The sequence below is a fragment of the Sphaeramia orbicularis genome, chromosome 15 (genome assembly GCF_902148855.1).
Source record: "Sphaeramia orbicularis chromosome 15, fSphaOr1.1, whole genome shotgun sequence".
NCBI lineage: Eukaryota > Metazoa > Chordata > Actinopteri > Kurtiformes > Apogonidae > Sphaeramia > Sphaeramia orbicularis.
The window spans coordinates 5,611,361-5,632,202 of NC_043971.1; the positions used below are offsets into that span (position 1 = coordinate 5,611,361).

Here is a 20,842-nt window from a genome sequence, read left to right on the forward strand (position 1 = left end):
TGTCTTAATTTGCTTCATTTTGTTATATTTTGTTTCTTCGCATGTTCGAAATAAATAAATAAAATAAATAAAATTTGAGTTGTTTCCCTGAAAGGGAAGTTTTGTATGACATGCTTTTTCTACATGAACAAAGCATGGAGAAAAAAAAATTAAAAATTCACATAATGATGATGACATAGACATTATTAAAACAAACAAATAGACATATGATGATCCCAGGGGCATTAGCCTATACATTCATCTCTATACTTACATACAATTGAACGGAGAAAGAGTATGTGTGATGAAATGTATGTCAGTTAAAAGTGAGTGCATCTGTGGTTTTCTAGGAGCCACTAGAAAACGCCAAGAATAAGAAAGAAAACTCAATATACTGTTGAGGAATAAGTGTCATTTTGTCCTGTTGTGTGCATAAATCAACAGTAGTAGACCTGCAACCGATTAATCGACCCAAAGTGATCCAAAAAAAAATCATTCAACCACAATTCTCCTGAATCCAAGCTTTGTTTCCTTCATTTCTCTGCTGTTAAACATTGGTTCCACTTTTGTGTTTCACACGAACGCTTATTGTGACGCACAAAGGAGCTTCAATTCAGGAAAACCGCAATAGAATATTTCCCTTCAATCAATTCGAGTCAATTAATCGAATCGTGAATTTTTGCATTCGCTTCAAGCACCTAATCGATTAATCGGTTGCAGCTTTAAACAGAAGAATCTATCACTAAAGCGTGTTCTTGAGTTTGGTACCTTTCTGAAGGACATTTCTACCACCGTGTCTCCGGTGAAGTTGAAGCGAGCGACAGCCTCTCCATATTCCAACACCTGAACGGGGGCACTTTTTTTTGGCTGGGCTTTTTCTGTGGGGGGAAGAAGCTGCACAAACAGACACAACACACAACAGAATGAGAAATAAACACACACTGAAGGAGTGATGGGTGTCATGATTTTGGAAAAAGTAGCTGATTTCTTGTGTTTTATTTGAGCTGCATTAGTAGAAGTAAACCTCTGTCTGATTCAAGTGGGAGATTCTGTGTTTTATACTAACGTCAAAGCTCAATATTATGAAAATAAAATGTTTAGAGAACTGTTGAACCTGTAAATCATCCACTTGATCACCAGTTTTTGTGACATGAAGCTCTTGAATTTGTACCTAATTGCTTTTAATACACTATATGGACAAAAGTATGTGGACATGTTGAATTCAGGTGTTTCTTTTCTAACAGGGGTCTGGGCAAGGTTCCAATAGTTTTGGATTTTTCATTACAGTTTAGTTTGATTTAGTTTTGACTTTTTTTTTTTTCTGTGATTCAGTTAGTTTTAATTAGTTTTTAGAGCAGGTTTGGTAGTTTTTATTCATTTTCGATTTTTCTAAATGCTTAGTTTTAGTTTTTTTTATATCTTTTATCTTCGTCACTGTCATATTCAAATAAATCTCGTACAGGACTCTGCTGCTTTCTCCTGACTTTAGTCTCCGTGTTTCCAGGTAGAGTGGGGACCAGAAGACGACTGGAAACCACAAGTGACGAGAAGAGACGAACTGTTAGGTGACGTATGGTGCCAGCAGTTAAAATAAATCGATTTCGTATCAATCCGAGACTGACAAAGACGATAACGAAAGGAATTTTAACCATAATTTTTATTTGTTTTAGTTAGTTTTGTAAGCACACAATACAGTTTCAGTTAGTTATTTTTTTCTTTTAATTCTAGTTTTTAGTTATTTCAGTTAACGAAAATGTTTTACAATTCTAGTTTTCATCATTTTGTTAGTTTTCGTTAACGATAATAACCTTGGGTCTGGGATACAAAACAATAATGATTCTCAACATTAATTTTGTTTTTAATTTTTTTAATCCATGACTATGATTTTAAATGTTCTTCCTCTAAATTTAATTTAAACTCAAACTAACCAATGCAATGATATTTATCCCATAATATAAAACTATATTCTGACATTAGTCATTATTGTTTTGTATCCCAGACCCCTGTTAGAAAAGAAACACCTGAATTCAACGTGTCCCAATACTTTTGTCCATATATAATGACCAGAGCAGCCTCTAGAATTCTCAGATAAATGTGTGGCTGTATCTAAACATTTTGCAAATCACAGAGATGCACATTCACATAAAATAGCTACAGCTGAAAGTGAAACATCTGAAGTCATTTGCACCAGAGTTAGCTACAAGCTACTTTCCATCTGCTGTCCCCGGGCAGGTGCGCACACAATATAAAACATTTACATTACATGCAACACAAAACTAACCTTAGCTCATAATTAAAATAGTTAAAAACTTATGTGTTTGTTTTAATTTCATGTTTCCTAAAAAAATGCAATTTCATCATACTTCATTCCTAAAACACAGGTTTTAAAATCATGCTAAAAAGTCAATTTGTCCTAATTCATTAACCATTAAACATACATTAAAAATATTTACCAGTGAATATATATATATAACACTACTCTATATAAAAAATATGTCAGTGCATTCTATGTTGGCACATATTTGAGTCAAAGATGTAAAAAAAAAACCCCACATACCTCAACATAACTTCGAGGGAAAATGCCGACTCTTCCGTGATGTTCTCCCTCATACCAGTTCTGATCCACCTGTCGAATGATGTACACGATGTCTCCCTTCTGAAACGGTAGCTCCCTAAAAATACAGATGTTACAGTGAGATTAGAAAAGAGCATAACAGGACCACTGTTCTTTTTCATTTCATTCTAAATATATTTTAACATCTTATAGTCCTGCATCAAACACAGCTTTTAGATAGATAGATAGATAGATGTTCAGGTAGAAGTTCAGCCACTTGCGTTCATTAATAAAACCAACAACTGAATATTCGTATATATATATATATGTATATATATATATATATATATATATATATATTCGTATTGTGCTGCTAGCTGAAATTGCTAGAGCGAAATAAATCACTTTCGCATCAGTCTGACGTTGACAAAGACGAAAACGAAGGGAATTTTATCCATAATTTTTATACGTTTTAGTTAGTTTTGTAAACACACAATACAGTTTCAGTTAGTTATCGTTTTTTTCTTTTAATTATAGTTTTTATTTATTTCAGTTAACGAAAATGCTTTTTTCAATTCTAGTTGATGCGTAATTGATGATGCGTAATTCCATTTAAAAAAGCAAAATATCACTCCTTTAAGTAAGGTTAAACCTTAAAAGTAAACAGTTACAGAGGCATCAGGAATGTTGGAGAGAATGCGGGGAGATGGATGTTGACCATTCTCATGTTTTTTGGAAATGTTCAAAACTTTCGGAATATTGGGAAATGATCTGCAATGTCCGATGTCAAGTATTAGGATACACAATTCCAAAGAAACCTGAAATTCTTTATTTATGCAACTTTGGTGATGGCACTATACGTGAATACGATAAATATTTGGTAAAGGTGATGTTATGTTAATAGCTGCAAAAAATGTATAACAAGGAATTGGGGGAAGATGAACGTACCATCAAAGGATCAATGGATAACTACGATGGAGGACATATTTCTAATGGAAAAACGAACACACAGATTGAGACTACAAGAACCACAAATGAACAAAAAGTGGAAAAATGGACATTATATAAGCAAAATAATTGATAAGACTGTGCTGCCCAAACTTATTTATGTTGTTGTGTTTTCTTTTTGTTGTTGTTCTTTTAAAACTAATAAAATATAAGTTACAAAAAAAAAAAAAAAAAAAAAGTAAGGTTAAATCTAGAGAAAAACTCATTTGGGAACAGTCACAGATGAGGCACTGGGTCTTTATGGGTAAAAGTAAAAAAACAAAAACAAAACAAAAACACCCCATCCGTATAAAATCCCTTGTACCTACTTTAGACTTTCTGCTCTGAAGTCGAAGCGGGCCATGGCTGGAGTTCTCTGTAAAGACACAAAAGAAAAGCCTTATTGTACTTTTTATTCTCCTACATGAGTCTGACAGCTTTAGTTCCTTTTCATTTTACAGCTTTTCATCCCCTTCCTGCCCAGTGAAAACCACATGGGATTAATTGTTCCTTTAAGGGTTTAGTGTTAAACTCTTATTTCTCTAAAGCTCAATAAACTCTTTTGAAAACCCTCCTTTTTGGATTTGGTGGAAAATGCATCGTCACAAAAATGAAATAAGGCCAGTTTTTCTGGGCTCATGGAGGGTTGACTTTTTAGGCGTAGCATAAATATCACTGCAAACGTACGATAATCTTATGGAATATGATGTGGTAATATGGATGAGATTACAGTTTATAAAGTCCTGAAGGGTACTGTATATATGTAGTGTTTCTGCTTTAAAATATAGAAAAATGACCTGAGTGTTTAGAATAAAGGGCTGTGTCGTTCTGATAAAGATGCCGATGTATTGAATTGAACAAACATGAACTGAATTTATTTCCAGTGATCGGCCCAGGGATTTATGTGACCACTAGGGGGAGTAGTGAGGAAAACTGATACCATTGGAGCTTTGACCAAAGCAAATGAGATGAGAGCCATTAAGAAACAACTTTTAGAGTTTTAAAAAAAAAGTGATAAAAATAGTCATTGTTTTCTCCACATGAAAAGAATGGAGTTCGATAATGAAATGGTAGCGTTTCTACACGGGTGAGTTTGACTCTGAGGCATACAAAGGTAGAAAAGTTATTATGGGATGTTACTGTCTTTGCTAAGTTGCCATTTGTTGATCCATGGTTCAGATTTACAGTTCACAAATAGCGTAATTTTGATATATGTAATATTTAAGAGTTATTTTGTGGAGCTGGCATGGGACTTTGTGGCCTGTAGAAAAAGATGGGGTAAGGGGGCAGGAGGATATAAGATCCTTTTCGAATATGGAATTTTTATTTTTATTTTTTTGCTTTCTTAGCTTTTCTTTGCTGTTTTTGGTTTTAAAGTCAAAACAACCAAACAAAGAAACAAGATTGAATTATGACAGTTCGGCCCTTGTTTGTTCGATTCCAAACAGATCTGAAAAATGGAACGTAGCCGCAGAATCCTGCCAGGGCCTCCCAAGGTTCTAATAGTTTTGGATTTTACATTAGAGTTTAGTTTTATTTAGTTTTGACTTTTTTTTCTCTCTACTTCAGTTAGTTTTAATTTGTTTTTATTAGTTTTCTTTTTATTTTTCTAAATGCTTCGTTTTAGTTTAGTTTCAGTATTAATTTTAGTTTTGTCATATCTTTTATCTTCCTCGCTGTCGTGTTCAAATAAATCCCAGACAGGACTCTGCTGCTTTCTCCCAACTTTAGTCTCCATGTTTCCCGGTAGAGTGGGGACCAGAAGACGACTCTAAACGACAAGTGACGAGAAGTGACGGACTGTGAAGTGTCATATGGTGCCGCTAGCTAAAATTGCTAGAGCGAAATAAATTGATTTCGTATCAATCCGACGTTGACAAAGACGAAAACAAAGGGAATTTTATCCATCATTTTTTTATACGTTTAAGTTAGTTTTGTAAGCACACAATACAGTTTCAGTTAGTTATTGTTTTTTTCTTTTAATTATAGTTTTTATTTATTTCAGTTAATGAACATGTTTTTGCAATTCTAGTTTTTGTCATTTCGTTAGTTTTTGTTAACAATAATAACCTTGGTGCCTCCATATGCGCCTGCCATCTCTCCCACACCGGGGGTCATCATCATCATCAAAATGTCACACCTTGGTTGCGGAATACAAGGTGTTCCTTTTACGAAGCGTTCCAGAATCATGATCCCACCTTTATCACGGTTCTGTTACTACCTCCAGAGGTGTTACAAAGCCACGATAAAGGTGGGACCAAATGATCCCACCATTCCATTTACACAAACATCGTTCTGGAATAAAGGTGAAATATTCCCGTAACAGAAGTGTTATGTAAAAGGGGCCTACGAATTTAGTTTGAAGAAGAAAACTTGACGATACCACAGTACAGATGTGTGTAAACAAAGAGCTTTATCCTTTATTCACTGACTGACACAGTCTGTGGATACATAGTGTTGATTCATTGGGAGAGGTGGCAAAAGTACTTACATTCTGTTCTTAAGTAGAAGTACAGCTACTTGTGCGAAAAAATACTCTTGTAAAAGTAGAAGTACTGATTCAACTCCTTTACTTAAGTAAAAGTAAGAAAAAAGTACAACTTCTCAATTGGAATAAAGTACAAAAGTAAAAAGTAAAACTGATTTTTTGCCATGAATGAAACAATACTTATTTAACCAGGCAAAATCATAAAAGTTTCCGTTTTCTAATTCCAAAGTGAATGGTACCGACCAGAGTCCTGCACCGGGTCTGGTACCCGACAAGTAACCCACAAAAACTTACAGTACGAGGACAGGTAAAAAAAAAAAAAAAAAAAAAAAATTATAAGCATTTTCACGAGTACGGGCATGAGTAAAATTAAACGACATGCAGGCGGGTAACGGAAACCCTCTGAAGTGACGTATTTTACGGACTGTCACATCCGTTTAGTTTGTAAAAATAACGAGCCTATTCTGAGAATGTAAGGAGTTTAACCTGTTTAACCCTGACCATATTTTCAGGGGAAAAACGCCTAAAGACATACCCAAAGTAAATGAAGAATTACTTATAATACTTATAATAATAAGGTTCATATGGATGTTTTTGGTGTCTGTGGACATTTACAGACCTCACAGAATCTATTCCCATTGTCTAAAATATTGTATCTGTTACTCTGCCTGAGTAAACTGGAACAAACTAAAAGAGAAATTAGAATTTTTTATCCTCGCCTGTTTTTTTTCGGCTGGATTGACGATGATATGCATAAATTAATTGTTCGTGTCGGAGATTTTTAATAGCGTACATTTCACCCCACAAATATTAAAAATCATGTTTGAACATTAAAGTTTGCACTAAAATACACTTTTGATGTACTTTTATTAACATTAGGGTCCAAACTTTGAGCAAAAGTTGAAAAAAACATCCATTGTCCTGATTTATTATATTTTTATAGTAATATAATTTTTTGGCCTCTGGGCAGGCTGATAGGGCTCAAGGGGATAAAGTACAGATATTTATGCAAAAATGTAGAGTAAAAGTAAAAAGTTGCCAGAAAAATAAATACTCAAGTAAAGCACAGATACCTAAAAAAAAAAAATCTACTTAAGTACAGTAATGAAGTACTTATACTTTGTTCCTTCCCACCTCTGTTCATTGATAGTTTTGGTAGAACTTAGTGGGTTCTGGGACCAGACTGCCCCCTGCTGGTGAGAATTTGGAATATCAATACTACATAGAACTGCATTAAAATCAGAAAATGGATCAAAAACAGGAGACATGTCAGTAAAACAGTGACAGGAATGAAGGCCGAGGCACCAAAAAAAGACCCCTCTGACACCGTACACCTTCCCTTTGGTTCTTCATATTGGTCTCTGTACAAAGAAAAGACTCAGTGGAGCTGGTTGTGAACTGTAAATCTGCCTAAGCTGTCCTCCCGGGTCCCTCTACACATAAATATTCCAGCAATGACAGGAATGACATGCTTGTGACCGACTGTGTCACTTGTCCTCTGGATCTTGCTGGATTACAAGCTTCTGTGAGTTGTTTACTGAAAGACTGGCCGCCCAACTGAGCAGACACACCTTATGAACGCAACAAGGGTCAAACCAAACCCACTGACTTTATATTTAGACACAGAAGGGTGATAAATGAGAGGAAAACCCTGATGGGAGAGGGCTTTTCCAGGATGGCAACACACCATCCATAATGAGACAGCTTTTATACGAAATTAGTTTTGGTCGTTGAGCCAGTTCTGTTTGGAAGTCTTCGATCTTTGGTGTTCTTTTGTGAACCAGAATCCATCTATCATTCGTTCTTTTCATATTCAATTGAGAATCCACAAATGGAAAATGAAAAAATGATTCATTTCATTATTCATGTACAAATCAAAATCAAAAAATTAGTTGTTTTTCATTCTTTCGATTGTACACACAAATTAAAAATTGGAAATAAGCAAATGGACTAAATGTCAGCTTTCATGTTGACATTTTTGATATCCGATTTGGTATGATCTGGAAGTTATTGGCTATTTTTCCTTTAATTTGTCACTGTATCGTGTCTGTATTTTTCCTTTAATTTGTCACTGTCTGTAACATGTCTGTATTTTTCCTTTAATTTGTCACTGTCTGTATTGTTTCGGTATTTTTTCCTTTAATTTGTCACTGTACCTGTCTGTATGTTTCCTTTAATTTGTCACAGTATTGTGTCTATATTTTTCCTTTAATTTGTCACTGTCTGTAACATGTCTGTATTTTTCCTTTAATTTGTCACTGTCTGTAACATGTCTGTATTTTTCCTTTAATTTGTCACTGTCTGTAACATGTCTGTATTTTTCCTTTAATTTGTCACTCTCTGTATCGCGTTAACAGTACACCCAGACTTCTGATATGACCTGGACTAAAAAAGTTCCATGTGTTTCTGCAAAAATCCCGCTGACCCCTGCATCTGCCGCTGTTTTCCTGCTTCCAGACGGATAAGGCTGTACCTCCACGCCTGATTTCCTCTTCTCGGTGTTATCTGTGATGTTGAGCAGGTCTCCGAAGCGTTCGTTGGTGATGAACTGATGATGCGTGGGGACGATGCCCGTGTGCCGCCGTGACGCCGTGTCGGCCTCTTCCTGTTCCCGCTTCAACCGCCGCTGCTCCTCCAGGATTTTCTGTCAGGAAAGCAGAGTGAACTGTTTGTCCTGCAGATACCAGCCCCTTCTGCTCTTTTATTCATGTGACACAGTGTTTATCATCTATAAAACAATATGTCGTCAGACATTTACACTGGAACACTGTCAGTTTGGATTGAACTCAACTTGAATAAATTACACACAGTCCTGATGAAGGAACTCCATGAACTTTTAACATTATTATAGATAATTTCTTTAACCCTCCAGTATCCGGGTGTGCCTTTTAGGCACGCTTTGCACTTTGTGTTAAAAAACTTCATATTATTTTTCACAATTTAAATAAGGTTAGAATTCAAAAGTTGTTCATTTGTGCATGATCTTTAAAATTCTGGCCACCAACTAAAATTTGCACATTGTAAACAAAAGAAAATTACAAGACTAGCATCTGTCTGCCAAGTGTGCCTGAAACACACTATTTCTTCCATTTGATCTGTATGATTAGGGCTGACCTTGATTTGCAAAAATAAAATCAAATTAGAGCAGAAAAATAAATCAATATATAATAATTAATAGTTTGATTTATAGGTGTGCATTTTTGGCACACTTGGTGACAGATGCTACTATTTTTGAACATTTGACCTAGCGCCAAAAATAATGCAAATTAACCAATGTTGGAGTTAATCATTGACATATGCCAGGATGAAAAAATCAAATAATATGTGATCCACATTTTATGTAGTATATTGAAAAAAAATATTTTTTTGTGTTTTTTGCATCCAAACAAATGGTTTGTTTACATTACAAACACAGAATTTAAAGGGTTAAAAAATGTGACAGTCATTGAGTATTTGGTATTTTTATTTACGGCTCAAGTTGATGAAATAGAAATAAGTGTAAAAGAATTAAAAACAAACTGTATGAAATTTTTTTTGGCATTATTCCACAAGTGTGGCAAAAGGGCACATTTGGTGCTTAGTAAGGGCCTTGATGGACAGGATACCGGAGGGTTAATAAGGCAGGGTTCTTATTAAATGAATTATCTAGAATAATTATATGTGGAAGACAGTATGAAACTTTACCAAACTTTTAACCTTTGAACCCTTAGATCAGGGGTGTCAAAGTCATTTTCTTCCGGGGCCACATTCAGCCCATTTTAATCTGAAGTGGGCCGGACCAGTCCAATAATAGCATGACAGCTGATAAATAATAACAACTCCAATTTGTTTTAGTGCAAAAAAATGACATTCAATCATGCCAATATTTACGTTTACAAACGAACTCCAAGCAAAAAGGATCTGAATAACCTGAAAAAAGGAAATTTGTCAAGAAATATAAGTACAATCTTATCAATCTTATGCCTCGTCTTACCATTTATACCTATGCATTACAGATCAGATCTACAAAGGCACAGAACAGTTAGTAACAGGCAGAATATTGTTAAAATTGCACTTAATTTTCTTTAGACATTTCAGGTTGTTCATATTTGTTCAGGTTATTCACATTTTATTGTTAAAGGATAGTTACCTCCGCCAAGGAGGTTATGTTTTTGCCAGGGTTTGTTTGTTTGTTTGTCTGTCTGTTTGTTTGTTTGTCTGTCCGTTAGTGTGCAACATAACTCAAAAAGTTATGGACAGATTTGGATGAAATTTTCAGGGTTTGTTGGAAATGGGATAAGGAAGAAATGATTAAATTTTGGTGGTGATCGGGGGTGGGGGGGCCCACGGGGGGGGCAACTGATCAGCCCTGGCGGAGGTCTGCGCTCTCCGAGTGCTTCTAGTTTGTTCATGTAAACGTTTTCATAATTTTATGTTTTTTGCACTAAATCAAAGAGAAAAAATTGGTGTTGTCATTATTTATGGGTTATTATGATATTATTTTTGAGTTTGATGCCCTAACTTGCACTTTGCAAATTCATCCCGTGGGCTGTATTGGAACCTTTTTGCGGGCCGGTTTTGGCCCCCGGGCCGGATGTTTGACACCTGTGCCTTAGATGCACAGGTGTCTGAACCCTACACTGTTCCATAAATGGGTCCAAAAATGACCTGTGTTAAAACCAATGCCATTTTTGTCATTTTGTCATGTTTAGAGTATTCCTTTGTGTTATATTTTGGTTCACAAAAGAATGACTTTATGTTTTAAATATTTAGATTTTATTTTTTAACAATTTTTTTTTTTTTTAATATTTTGAAAATTTGAAACGCAAAGTATTTATAGTATATAATATATAGTATATAACAGCAACAGAAAAATGTCAACAATGTCAACTGAATGCAGAATGAATCAAAGGTTCAGACAGAATTCCACTGAAAATTAAAGCGTGTCATTTCGACCCACCTATGGAAGCTTGTGGTAGTAACACAAAACCTACAGTTTCTGAAAATCTATAAAAGGCTTTTTGTGCCTTTAATGTCATTTTTGTGTCTTATGTTTTCATCTTAAATCTTGTGGAGTCTTTCACATCGTTTTCATCCTGTTTTGTCAAATGTCATTTTTTCTTCTATTTTCACCTTGTATCACGTTAGAATGTTTTTGTCTTTTTTTGTCTTTTACAATGTTTTCATATTTTTTTTGTCTTTAACATCATTTTCATCTCTCAATAGTTTCATCTTGTGTCCTGTTGTATCTTTTTTCCATAATTTTTGTCCTGTTACATATTTTAGGATATTTTAATTTGCTGCATCTTTCATATTGTTTTCATTTTTCTGAGTCTTTAATGTAATTTTCATGTTGTTTCTTTTATATTTTTTGTCTCTGTGCTTCTTTAAAGTCATTTTTCTGTCTCATCTTTTATATCGTTTTCTTCTTTTAGTCATTAACATCAGTTCTGTGCTGGATGACATTTTCGCCCTGTGTCTTATTATGTTTTCTATAAAATTTTCATTTTGTTGCATTTTTATATTGTTTTCATCATGTTTTGTCTTTTACAACTAAGGCCTCTTATCTCTTTTCCATTGTCTTTGTTGAGGTTAACATTTATAAACTCCTTCAGAGAACTCTAACTCCCTCAATTTTAATCGGGAAAATAAATTATTATTATTATTATTATTATTATTATTATTATTATTATTATTATTATTATTATTATTATTAATTTTAATTGTACATTTTACCCTATGTTTGTGGTTAAAATCTTTGTTTTTCTTTTCTTTTCCTGTAACATCCCATTTTTTTCTAAATTCATTTACATTTCCTCCCACTCATTTGTAATTTTGTTGCCTTTCCTGTTGTTGTTCTATAATAAAATGACACTGTGAGAAAAGTCACCTCTTTATCTCCGTGACGCCTCCGTAAAACTTCATCCTGGTTTTCCCCGTGAGCTGGGGACGAATCTGCAAAAAAACCAGAAAGAGGACGAGAGTGTAAAACATTTTTTTTTACGGTGCATCTGAAAGACAAACCCCACTTAAAGGACAACATTTGACATGATATTGCAGTCAACTCCTTAATTCCAGTGAACAGACCAGTAAAATATGCAGTAAAACTACGACCATGCATGAATTAAGCAAACACCATCATGTCGGCATCACTAAAAAGAAAAGCACACACATCAAAAAGCCAGATGTAACTCTGCATGCACGGAGAAATCAACACAGAATGATCCAATGTGTGTTCATGAAAAACAAGAAACGGAACATGAAACCTACTGTGTCTTGGCCAAAGGAAAAAAAAACAAAGAAACATATGTAATTTCAGTGTTTTCTAAAACTGATCAACCACCACGATCCATGATTAAAACTAAGAATCGTCTAAAAAGCTTCTCACACCATCACGTATGTGTCATGATGTGTCAAGTTAAGGGCAGAAAACCGGATGTTTATGAGGAAATAAAACCACAATGAGACAAACCGATCATAGAGGGGGATGTAAAGATGACAGACATAAAAAAAAAAAAAATCCCAAAAAAGAAGGTTGAACAGGATCAGACATCAGTTGGAGGTTGTATATTTGCAGCCTGTGTAAACGTTACAGATGAAAACACCCGGTGAGGGTTAAGGTCAAATATTCAGATGGTAAAACTACATGTGAGGGTTGCAGCGGTGCATGGTTTTATTTTTTATTTTTACATTTGTAGCTTTGGAAGTAATTATAGGGGTGTAAGAAAATATCGGTTCTGCAATATATCGCGATATTTCATTTCACAATATTGTATCGATATTAAAAAGTACTGTATCGATATTTTATGTATTTATTCAATTTTTTTTTGTAAATGAAAAACTGATAAACTGAGGCAGAATATTGTTAAAATTGCTCTTGTTTTTCTTAAGACAATTCAACTTGTTCATGTTATTCAGATTTTTAAGGAAACTTTGTAGATGTAAACCTGATCATAACATAATTTTACTTTTTTCGCTGTTATTATTTTACAGGTCCAACCCACTGCAGATCAAATTGGGCTGAATGTGGCCCCCAAGCTAAAATGAGTTTGACAGCCCTGATTTATGGGCATAATGTAATATTATTTTTTTTCACATTAAGCAAAGAAGAAAATTTGGAGTCATTATTTTTAGGTTATAATTCTATTATTTTACTTTAGATCATATTGGTCTGTATGTGGAGCCTAAAATAAAACCAGTTTAACACCATTAACTGTTAATATCTTTAGTGTAATTTTTGCAATTTGTAAATTTGTCCTGTATGTTTGACTAGGGGTGTAAGAAAATATCGGTTCTGCAATATATCGCGATATTTCATTTCACAATACTGTATCGATATTAAAAAGTACTGTGTCGATATTTTAGGTATTTATTCAAATGCAGATATTGTGGAGGTTCATTTTTGTTTTTTTGTTTGTTTATATTTTATTTATTATTATTTTAACTCTCTTTTATTAAATAATGTTAGTTCCTTTGTTGGAATTGCACAAAAAAAATGTTATGATGTTAGTTATAAACAAATAGAATACGAACATTTGAACAGGATCTGAAACTGTAATGTCTGTAAAATATAATTTAAGTTTTAACAAAGGAATATTTTTCTGATATAGCATCAGATCCTCTTCTGATCAAATAAAAATGTGTTTAGTATTTGTGTATACTTCTGGTGTAATTCAGTTCTTCAAAGAAATAATCATAAAAAAAGAAACAAACAAAAAAAAAGGCCTTTTTAACAGTATGATGATATATCATGATATATCATATCGTGATCCTAGTATTGTGATTTGTATCGTAACGCCAGATTCTTGCCAATACACAGCCCTAATAATTATTGTCATCAGGTGTTGAGATGCATTTCCTGGTTCTTATTTGTTGGATTTTATTGAAGTCAGACTCTATTTGGTTGAGTTCTAAACTATTCTGCATCATTTTAAACTCATACTTGCAGTTAATGCACATTTTAAGTGTGTCTCAATAATATAGATTTATTTCAATATTTTACTATTTCAATATTTCATGGGTTTTTTTATTCATTATTGAATGTATTTTGTAGATTTAATTTTGCATTTTAGATTTTTTTCTAATTTTGGTGATTTTTTTTTAACAATGTTGAAGTGTGTTATAATGAATCCCTGCAGAAAATAACTATTTCCAAAGCTGTTCATATCTACAGTATTCTTTTTTTTTTTTTTTAATCTTTTTGTTTTTGTAACTCACTTTTTATTGTTTTTTCTTTCTTTTCACCCATTAAACATTTTACATTGATACAACAGGATAGAATTATAAGAAAATCTACCAATAAAAATATGAAAATCAATATATTTACAGTACTCTAAAATACGTATGTTGTTCAGGACATTTTTATTCATTTAACTACAAAGACAGACATTTTTCAGTGCCTTTTTTAGTTTTGTTCACATCTGTTCTGATATATTTATCTATCTTGACATATATTTAATTTATTTTTCTTCTTACACATTGATTCATTTTTTGTTTCATAATAAAAAAGCTAATAAGAGCTAATAAGAATAATAATTAGAATGTGTGTTGGCTTTGCAACTGAAATTGATGAGAGAGAAAACAATAGTTCTACATTTACATTTTCAGATTTATTCATGTATTTTGATATTTATAACTTTAATTTGAATGAGTATAAAATAAAATAGAATAAAACAAATTCTATTCTATTCTATTCTATTCTATTCTATTCTATTCTATTCTATTCTATTCTATTCTATTCCCTTGGTCAGAACTCCCTTGAAAAAGGTTCTTAATCTCAACGGGATCTTTTTTTCCTGGTTAAATTTTTTATTTAACCAGGAAGAAAATCCCATTGAGATTAGGAACCTCTTTTCCAAGGGAGTTCTGGCCAAGGGCATAGAATAGAATAAATAAATCCTAAATAAAGGTTAAATAAAATAAAATAAATTCTATTCTATTCTATTCTATTCTATTCTATTCTATTCTATTCTATTCTATTCACAATTGCATATGGCATTAATCAATTTTAGGGCCATATTGGGTGACAAATAAACAAATAAATAAGTAGGTAAGTTAGTGAAAATTTAGGAAACAAATAAATCTTCATTATAAAAAGAGTAACTCAGCTGTTATGATGCCATTTAGGCTTTAATCATGTTATCTGAGAAATAGAACAAATACATTTATGAAACAACCTCAGATACAGATAAACATCAGCAGCTGCCATCGCTGAAATGTTGTCCTATTTACCGATGCCAGTCAACACGGCCCAACTATAATAATAATAGAACATTTGACATTTTCGGTTATTGTCTGACAGTTATTGCACCTTGAAGATCTCCTACCGATGCAACCCTCCTGAGATCATCAAAATCTGATAAATTAAACAATTTTGCAGGTTATAGGGTTCGTTTGTATCTGTGTAAAGTTCCCACAGACTCCAGCGTCGGTGCATACAACCCAAATCTGATGTCAGCAGGTGAATCATACGTTACCAAAAGCTGCCTGAACCTGCTACAGTCACTTTTGATGGGTTTGTAGTGGCAGTAACAAGACCATACTCAAAGCAAACAGCACACTCAGAATGAGATGGAGGCTTCCCTCACTTTGAAACACGGCACACAGACTAGAGATGGAGGGTGGCGGCGTCACTTTGTGGAGGAAGGACACGGGGTGGAGATAAAGAGTCGAGATAGATGAGTGACCACAGAGATGGGCACATGTTTAGGAGAGAGGAGGAGGGTGACAGAGGTGAAGGGATGGGGATAGCCACCTCTGCGGTGAGCGGCCAGCGGCTGCAGTAGGTTCCCGTTGGCGTCCAAGCTCTGACCGTTACTCAGGTGGTCAGTGTTGGCTCCGTCCCCGTTACTCAGCCTCTCCAGGACCTCCAGGGAGGACAGGCGCTGAGGGATGAGGGGTCTGAGCTCCGGGGATAGGCTGCAGGGCCTCTGGGCGCCCGCTGGCACCTTAGTGGCCGACAGGGTCCTCCTGGACTGGTGGGACTGCAGGTTTTTCCGTAACCTGAAAGGGGCGGGGCCCATGAGGAAGAGGTTACCGGGGAGGGTGGTCTTCTTCTCAGACGGAGGCGGCGGCGGTCGGTCCTGTTGGGCGGTGGCCTGCTGCCTCTCGTGTCGGAGGATGGTGGTGAAGCGGGTGTAGGAGGCCGGGCAGGAGCCTTTACATTTACTGGGTTTGAGGAGCTGGTGGTTGAGGTGGTGCAGCAGGTGGTGGTGGTGGTGGTGGTGGGGGTGGTGGGGGTGCGGTGATGGTGTCAGGAACGACGAGGGGCTCTTAGACGCACTGATCTGGGTCTGGTCTGAGGAGGTTTTACTCAAGATCTGCTCCACCTCGGCCTCAGTGGCGGAGGGCGACTCCGTCCTGGCGTTGCGTCCGTTCTCTTCAGCGGATGCCTCCTCCACCGCCGCTGCTGCTGCCTCTGGAAACGAGGCCTCCACCCCCTCTACCCCCACCTGCTGGCCTTCTGCCTCCACCGGGCCGCAGCCATCAGCCTGGGTGGCGTCGGGGACCAAAAGAGACTCCGCTGACACTGCAGACGCCATGTAGAGGTGGGCGGGGCTGTGGTCGGGGCTGTGGCTGTGGCTGGAGTTCAGGGTGGGGAGGGAGGAGGAGCGACTGGGGGCCGAGTTGCACCGCTGAATGATCATTTCAAACTCGGTGACCCGCGAGGATACTGCGTCCCGTGGAATGTTCCCCCCCTCGTCGGCCTCTGACCTTTCGCCGCCGTCCACCTTCGACTTCTCGAACAGCGAGGCCAGGCTGCGGACGCTGCCGTGGGGGCTGCAGCCGGCCGAGCTGGGCCGCTGGATGTGATGCATGGTCTTGTACAGGCTGGAGAACTCCGAGGCGCTCCTCCTGACCGCGGGGGGCGCATTCCCGAGGCCGTCCCCGCTGTCGGCGCCAGCGTCCAAATGACGGTCCTGTCCGTCTGCGTCACATGACCCGATGTACAGATCCTCGCAGCTGTGGGCCTTGGGGTGCCTGCTGGCTTTAGTCCTGCTGTTCTGACTGTCACCACTGGGGGTCAGCAGCTTGGGCTTGAACTTAGAGGGCAGGATTTGGGGTATGCAGACTTTGGCAGCAGAAAGAGGCTTCTTACTCTTACACTGGTTACCTATTGCATTACTGGCAAGAACCGATCGACTATTTACAGAGGAGCAGGGTGAAATTATATAGCCATTCCCACCTTTATAATCCACTGGCAAGCATGCAGGACAACAGAATAAACAACATATTAGATTACAATGGTCACAGGTTCACACACGTACACACTAAAACAGAGTCAGGCACAGTTTTAGAAGTAAAGGCCAAATTCCATCAAGAATAGATGAGGAGGAGAAGAAGAAGAAGAAGAAGAAGAAGAAGAAGAAGAAGAAGAAGAAGAAGAAGAAGAAGAAGAAGAAGAAGAAGAAGAAGAAGAAGAAGAAGAAGAAGAAGAAGAAGCCGACTTGATGCAGTGTGCATCAAGTTACTGATGACTGTTAAACTGACAGTATGGAACTGCAATGAGAAGAATTAGGCCTCGTTAAATACAGAACAGAGTAAAGTCCTGTACGCTTCATTTCACTGTCAACAGCAACACAAAGCAATAAAAGAGCAGCCATGAAATGTTATGTGATGTTGGAATCAGACTGCAGTATCAGTACAGAGTCAGAAAAACACTTCTATTCAGGTACATATATTCATCCATATCTGGTCCCTTATCAGTGCATTTATTAACAGCTTAATGACTCTTTATTAGTCAGAATAAAATATTAACTAATGCATGACTATATTCTAAAACTACTTCACTTTTAAATCAAAGTTTTCCATCAATAATATTCAGATTACTGTTTATGCTTATGCTATGTAATGTGTGTGTGTGTGTGTGTGTGTGTGTGTGTGTGTGTGTGTGTGTGTGTGTGTGTAGGTGTGTGTGTGTGTGTGTGTGTGTAAACTAATGCTACATAATGTGTGGGTGTAACCTTAATTTTTACCTCCGCCAGGGGGTATTGGGATCACTTTGCTTTGTGTGTTTGTTTGTTTATTTGTTTGTTTGTTTGTTTGTTAGCAAATTTATGGGAAAACTCTTCCACCCATCTTTCCCAAATCTTCCCACAGATAGGCCTAGGCCCTGGGACCAACCAGTTAAATTTTGGGCCAAGTAGGCCAAAGTTCAAGGTCACAGCAAGGTCACAAAATCTACAATTTTTCTATCTCTCATCATTGAGCAATTTTCAAAAATTCATAAAAAATTCAAAATGACTCTGATTAGCCTCCAATTGGATCCATCTGTAGCTTAGAACAATATCTTGTATCTGGAACTAAATTGTCCACATCCACGGTGGAATGTGGACTCTGTGGACATTTACATTTAACACTGAAAATCCCATTGACCACACATTTTTCATTAGAACTCAACAAATATTGATTGGAGTTGAATCTAATTTGACAGACACATGACTGGTACCAAGCTTCAACTTTTTCTGCTGTATGGAACAACCTGGAAACTGTTGAATTTAAAAAGAAATAGTCGATCCACACATGAATGTTATGTATGCTGGTATTTTACATCTTACCCAGGGACAACAGCTGAAAAATAATTTTTTTGCTAATACTGGCACATTTACAGAAATGTTCATTAATGTGTACTGTCCCTGCTAAATAAACAAACAAATAAATTAAAAAAATAATAATAATAAAGATTGATAATATGGAAGTTATTGTGTTTATTCTTTTGTATTAAAACCCAAAATTACGAGCATTTACATCATCCAAATAACAGTTGTATTTTTTGTTTAGCATAGAAAATGGGCAATATGGAGTTAGAAAATAAAGATATAAATATTTGTATTTTGTTACAGAAAAATAGACTGTATTTATTAGGCTTTTAATCCATGTACAGTAACTTCCTTACGAGCATTGCAGACAAAGATTGCAAAAATACTCTTCTTCTACTTTAAAGATACATGTTTAAAGGTGCTATAGGTAGTATTTCTGCTTTAAAATATTCAAAAACTACTTAAAATGATCATTAGAGTGTTTAGATTAAAGAGCTGTGAAGTTCTGTATAATTAATATAGAATAGTTAATGATGTAAGCAGTAGAAAATACAGATACGTCTGTTCAAATGTGGGGAATTGTGTGCTTCATGGACATGTCCACAATCATTTATACATGTAGATAAATATGAGTGCGTATAAGTAAATGTAAACATGTTTGTTTACATACATAAGCTTTATTACTATTCATCTTATTATTCTACAAAAGTAGGATGACCATGAAAAGCATTGGTTTTCACATATTACTCCTCTGTTTTGTATTGCACTGGAAAGTCTGTATTCATATGACGATATTCATGCACAAAGATTCACAAATGACCTTTTTTCTCTTTTTTTCTTTTTCTTTCTGGAAGTAATATTGACACCCTTTTTTCAATAAAAAAAAGAGAACAGTGTACTTTATATCAGGAATGTCCTGTGTAATATGTTGTGAGACTGTTTTGAATAAAAATTTGAATAATAATTTAAAAAAAAAAAAACACGTGGTGAATTAAACCAAAAAGCTGTCAGATAAATAAAAATGTGTACTTTCCACCTGCGATTGTAGATCAGGGCTGTCAAACTCATTTTAGTTCAGTTCCACATTCAGCCCAGTTTGATCTCAAGTGGACCGGACCAGTAAAATAATAACAGTGAAAAAAGAAAAATTAAATTATGATTAGGTTTACATCTACAAAGCTTCCTTAAAAATCTGAATAACATGAACAAGTTGAATTATCTTAAGAAAAAAAAAGTGCAATTTGAACAATATTATGCCTTGGTTTATCAGTTTATTATTTACACATGTGCATTAAAATCATACATAAGATTTAGTAACAGGCAGAATATTGGTCAAATTGCATTTACTTTTCTTAAGACATTTCCGTTTGTTCATATTTGTTCAAGTTATTCACATTTTTTGTAACAGTCTAGTTTGGTAATGTAAACATTTTCATGTAATTTAACTTTTTTACACCAAAAAAATAAAGAGAAAATTTGTAGTTTTCATTATCTAAAAAAGTACTTTAAGTTTAAATTATTCAGAAATATTGAATTGAGATGGTAGATGTGTTTTTGTTGTTGACTTCTTTTTTTTTGTTGAAATTTTTTATTTGTTATTATTATGGTGTAAATGCTTGATGCTGTACACATTTAAGTTGACGTAAGCAGTGTATTAGTTGAAAAGGATAGGCAAAAAATAAGCTTTTGCTCCTGGCCTATTCCTTTTTTGGTTTTAATGTTTATTACAATTGATGTACTGAGTACAATGACTGATGTAAAACCAAAAATAAATGTATTCATTTCATTTATAGGTTATTGTGATAATATTTTCCTGGTTCTGACCCACTTGAAATCTAACTGGACTGTATGTGTCTGTATGTGGAACCTGAATTAAAATGATTTTGACACCATTGATTGTTAATATCTTCAGTGTAACTTTTGCATTTCATAAATTCATCCTGCGGGCCGGATTGGACCCTTTGGTGGGCCAGATTTGGCCCCCGGGCCGCATGTTTGACACCTGTGTTGTAGATTATAGTCATGCAGAAGGGCTTTATAAAAGCAGGTAAAGACTGATTACTCTAAACATTTATGCTAATGAGCCTCTAGTTACTGGTGTTTATATGTACCTTATGATAAGTGTAACCCATAAAGTCATAAATAGTCACTTATCTTCCCTGCTTCCTATATCATATTTATGTCGGCACTAAATGTTCTTCCATATGACTCCTGCACGTCCTGCTTTAACCTGCTCCGTATGTGCTTCTCCTCTATTTTAACTATTAGACTGGCATTTGTTTTGATGAATGGCTCGAGGCGTTGCTGTTTATACAC

At 35.5% G+C, this 20,842-nt stretch overlaps 1 protein-coding gene across 1 annotated transcript in view; it reads right to left on the reverse strand.

Moving 5' to 3' along the window:
* Positions 1 to 20,842, reverse strand: part of sorbs1 (sorbin and SH3 domain containing 1) — a 158,059-nt gene that overhangs the window by 21,062 nt on the left and 116,155 nt on the right. The window contains exons 17-22 of the mRNA XM_030156240.1: positions 15,742 to 17,184; positions 11,878 to 11,942; positions 8,482 to 8,652; positions 3,850 to 3,896; positions 2,537 to 2,651; positions 748 to 873 (exon numbers count right to left, since the gene is read on the reverse strand). Of these exons, the coding sequence (XP_030012100.1) occupies positions 748 to 873; positions 2,537 to 2,651; positions 3,850 to 3,896; positions 8,482 to 8,652; positions 11,878 to 11,942; positions 15,742 to 17,184 (1,967 nt within the window). The remainder of the gene's footprint in view (positions 1 to 747; positions 874 to 2,536; positions 2,652 to 3,849; positions 3,897 to 8,481; positions 8,653 to 11,877; positions 11,943 to 15,741; positions 17,185 to 20,842) is intronic.